This window comes from Corvus brachyrhynchos, unplaced genomic scaffold (genome assembly GCF_000691975.1).
Source record: "Corvus brachyrhynchos isolate BGI_N302 unplaced genomic scaffold, ASM69197v1 scaffold376, whole genome shotgun sequence".
Classification (NCBI taxonomy): Eukaryota; Metazoa; Chordata; class Aves; order Passeriformes; family Corvidae; genus Corvus; species Corvus brachyrhynchos.
Window position 1 is genome coordinate 276378 of NW_008238966.1, and position 2445 is coordinate 278822.

The 2445-nt window shown below is 41.8% G+C and overlaps 1 protein-coding gene across 1 annotated transcript in view; it reads right to left on the reverse strand.

Annotated features, from left to right (window-relative positions):
- The window catches only part of LOC103618726 (ankyrin repeat and KH domain-containing protein 1), a 114564-nt gene that overhangs the window by 35076 nt on the left and 77043 nt on the right, over nucleotides 1-2445 (reverse strand). Inside the window, 1 exon segment of the mRNA XM_017738670.1 lies at nucleotides 2216-2445. This exon segment is cut by the window's right edge and continues 17 nt beyond it. Coding sequence (XP_017594159.1) covers nucleotides 2216-2445 — 230 coding nt within the window.

Here is a 2445-nt window from a genome sequence, read left to right on the forward strand (position 1 = left end):
AATAAAAATATTAATACCTCTTCTAAACCCAGAGTCACTCAGTACCATCACTGCAGCTCCAGTAGTGGGATCAAGGGGACCCCTCAATGACACCCCGAGTGCAGGACACAAGATCCCTAAGAGCCAGGCTTCCCAGGCACAAGCCCCTGAACCATTTTACCTGGCATCTGCAGTAGGCATGTAAAAATCAGATCTTGTAACAGTTTTTATTGCTCAAAATGTCTTTATAAAATTAAGGACTAATGCGCAAGTTTGTGGAAAAAGTGCATTTTAGATATGGATCAAAGAGTTTGGAGTATGAGTAGATAAATTCACAGTTTGTTTTTACACAGGTATAAATCTGAGATATAGTAGGATTATAATTTACATGGGGTCACTTTTACACTGTCTGGATTTACAAAGTGAGAAAAATATCTTCTGACAATTTGTTTTGGAGGGAAGTGAAAGAAAACTATGAATTTCAGAAGAAAACATATTTCAATAAAGCAACATCAATACATTTTTGCAGAAGCCTCTGGAACTCAACAGCTAAAGTCTCCTCAAGTTGCATTTCTGTAAATGTAGTTTCTAATGCAGAAGAAGGTGCTATTTGTAGTGATTTTTAAAAAAATAAATCTCATGTCTTAGCAAAAAATGCCTTTAATTACTTAGCAAAACCAGTAGCTGCTTTCAAAAAACAAACCAATGCCTATTCACTTTTAGAAGTTATTTTCAAGATGATAGTTTTTCTGGTTGTTTGCAATCTTTTTTCCCACAGCACAGTTCTCACACTCAGCTGGACTGCAGCACTTTTCACAGTGGGGACATCGAGTTTGTGGCTGTAGAATGAGCTGTTGACCACGAGAGGGTACAGACTCCATGGCTTTGTGCCAGACACGTTCAACTCTCAGCAACAACAACTACTCCAAAGATTAATCCCTTTTTGATTATGTTTTGCATTACCCATTCAAATTTTCCTCCTTACACACTCCAGTACTAAAATCCTGAGTAATAAAAATTGAGAATGTTTTAATGTTGGCTGAGTATTCTGAAGAGCACCACAGAGCAGGGAGGGAGGCTTGCCATGCCAGAACAGGGGGAACTAAGACCAATGCTCTATAAAACAACTGGAATTACACTGAGGAGAGGACGGGAGCTGATCCAACCACCCCACTACTCCACCAACTCTGGGTTCCATGGGAGGTTGCAAAGTCACAAGTAGTTTTGACTTGCATGAGCTTGATGCAATTACCATTCCAAAGGCTCCCAGGAATGGCTGGCCAAAGATCTCACTGCACACTTCTACAGCCTTGACGTGAACTTCAGAGGACATGGCAGCGACTACGAAACGGGAGGGGCAGGGGAGACAGACAGGAAAATAATGGGCAGGGGGACAGGCACAAGGTACAAAGGAAAGTTGAAAAACACTGAATAAAAAGAAACTACAGACCAAACAACACTGGCTATATCCTACATACCTCCAGCAGCAAACCTCAATCCTAGTCAAGTCCACGAAATGAAGTCACCCAAAGTGATCCCTGTTTTTGCACAAGGGGATTCACACAACCTGATGTGTGGGCATTCCCATTCCTCTTCACACCGTACCAACACGTGGAAGGATGCTGGGGTTTTTGCTTTTCATCCAGCTAACAGGACACGTTTTTGCCATCTGGAACATCTAACGAGCAGATATTCCTGTACAACGCTTGGGGTTTAGCAGGGATTCTGCAAACACAAGCCATCACAGAACGGAGCGGTTGTGCGTGGATTCCAGGCTGTGCTTAAGCTCCAGCAGCAAGGAGAGGGACGTGTTTGTCCATAAAAGTGACAATAATTTGGCTTTTTCTAGAGATGGCTACCACATTGAAGAAAGTCACTGATAAGCCTGCACAGAAAATTCTACAGAAGATATAAATCTGTCACACTTTTGGGTTTCCTAATGGGCACTACTAATTACTCATGATGAGGCTTTTTAAAGAAGCACAGAAACAGATGAGGCCAAAGGGGCTAAAATAGATGTCCAGTACAGGAAGTTTTGCACTTTGGAAAAAAAGATATTTAAAAGTATCATGTTAGAATTGGAAGTCACTGTTAGGATTAATAGCACTAATCAGGAACTTTATTCTTAAGCAAGTATTCCCAAACTGGAAAACCCCAAGACGTATTTGGAGGGAAGGAGAGAGAGGGAAACTGAGCACACAAATTAATGCAAAAATAGGTATATTTCTTAACCCACCTGCTATTAGGTCATCAAGAGTGTCGGTAAGCGTCTGTGCTGGAGTGGCAACCATTAATCCGTCTGGTTCTTGAACTAAGAGCCCCTGCCCAGCAATTTGCTGCTGCTGTCCTACATTCTGCTGATTCCCTAATGCTTTCTGAAGTTCAAGAGACTCTGTCCCATTATAACCTAAGTTACCAGAAAAATTACATTGCGGTGCTGGCAAAGGCTGGAGAGGGACAAACTCT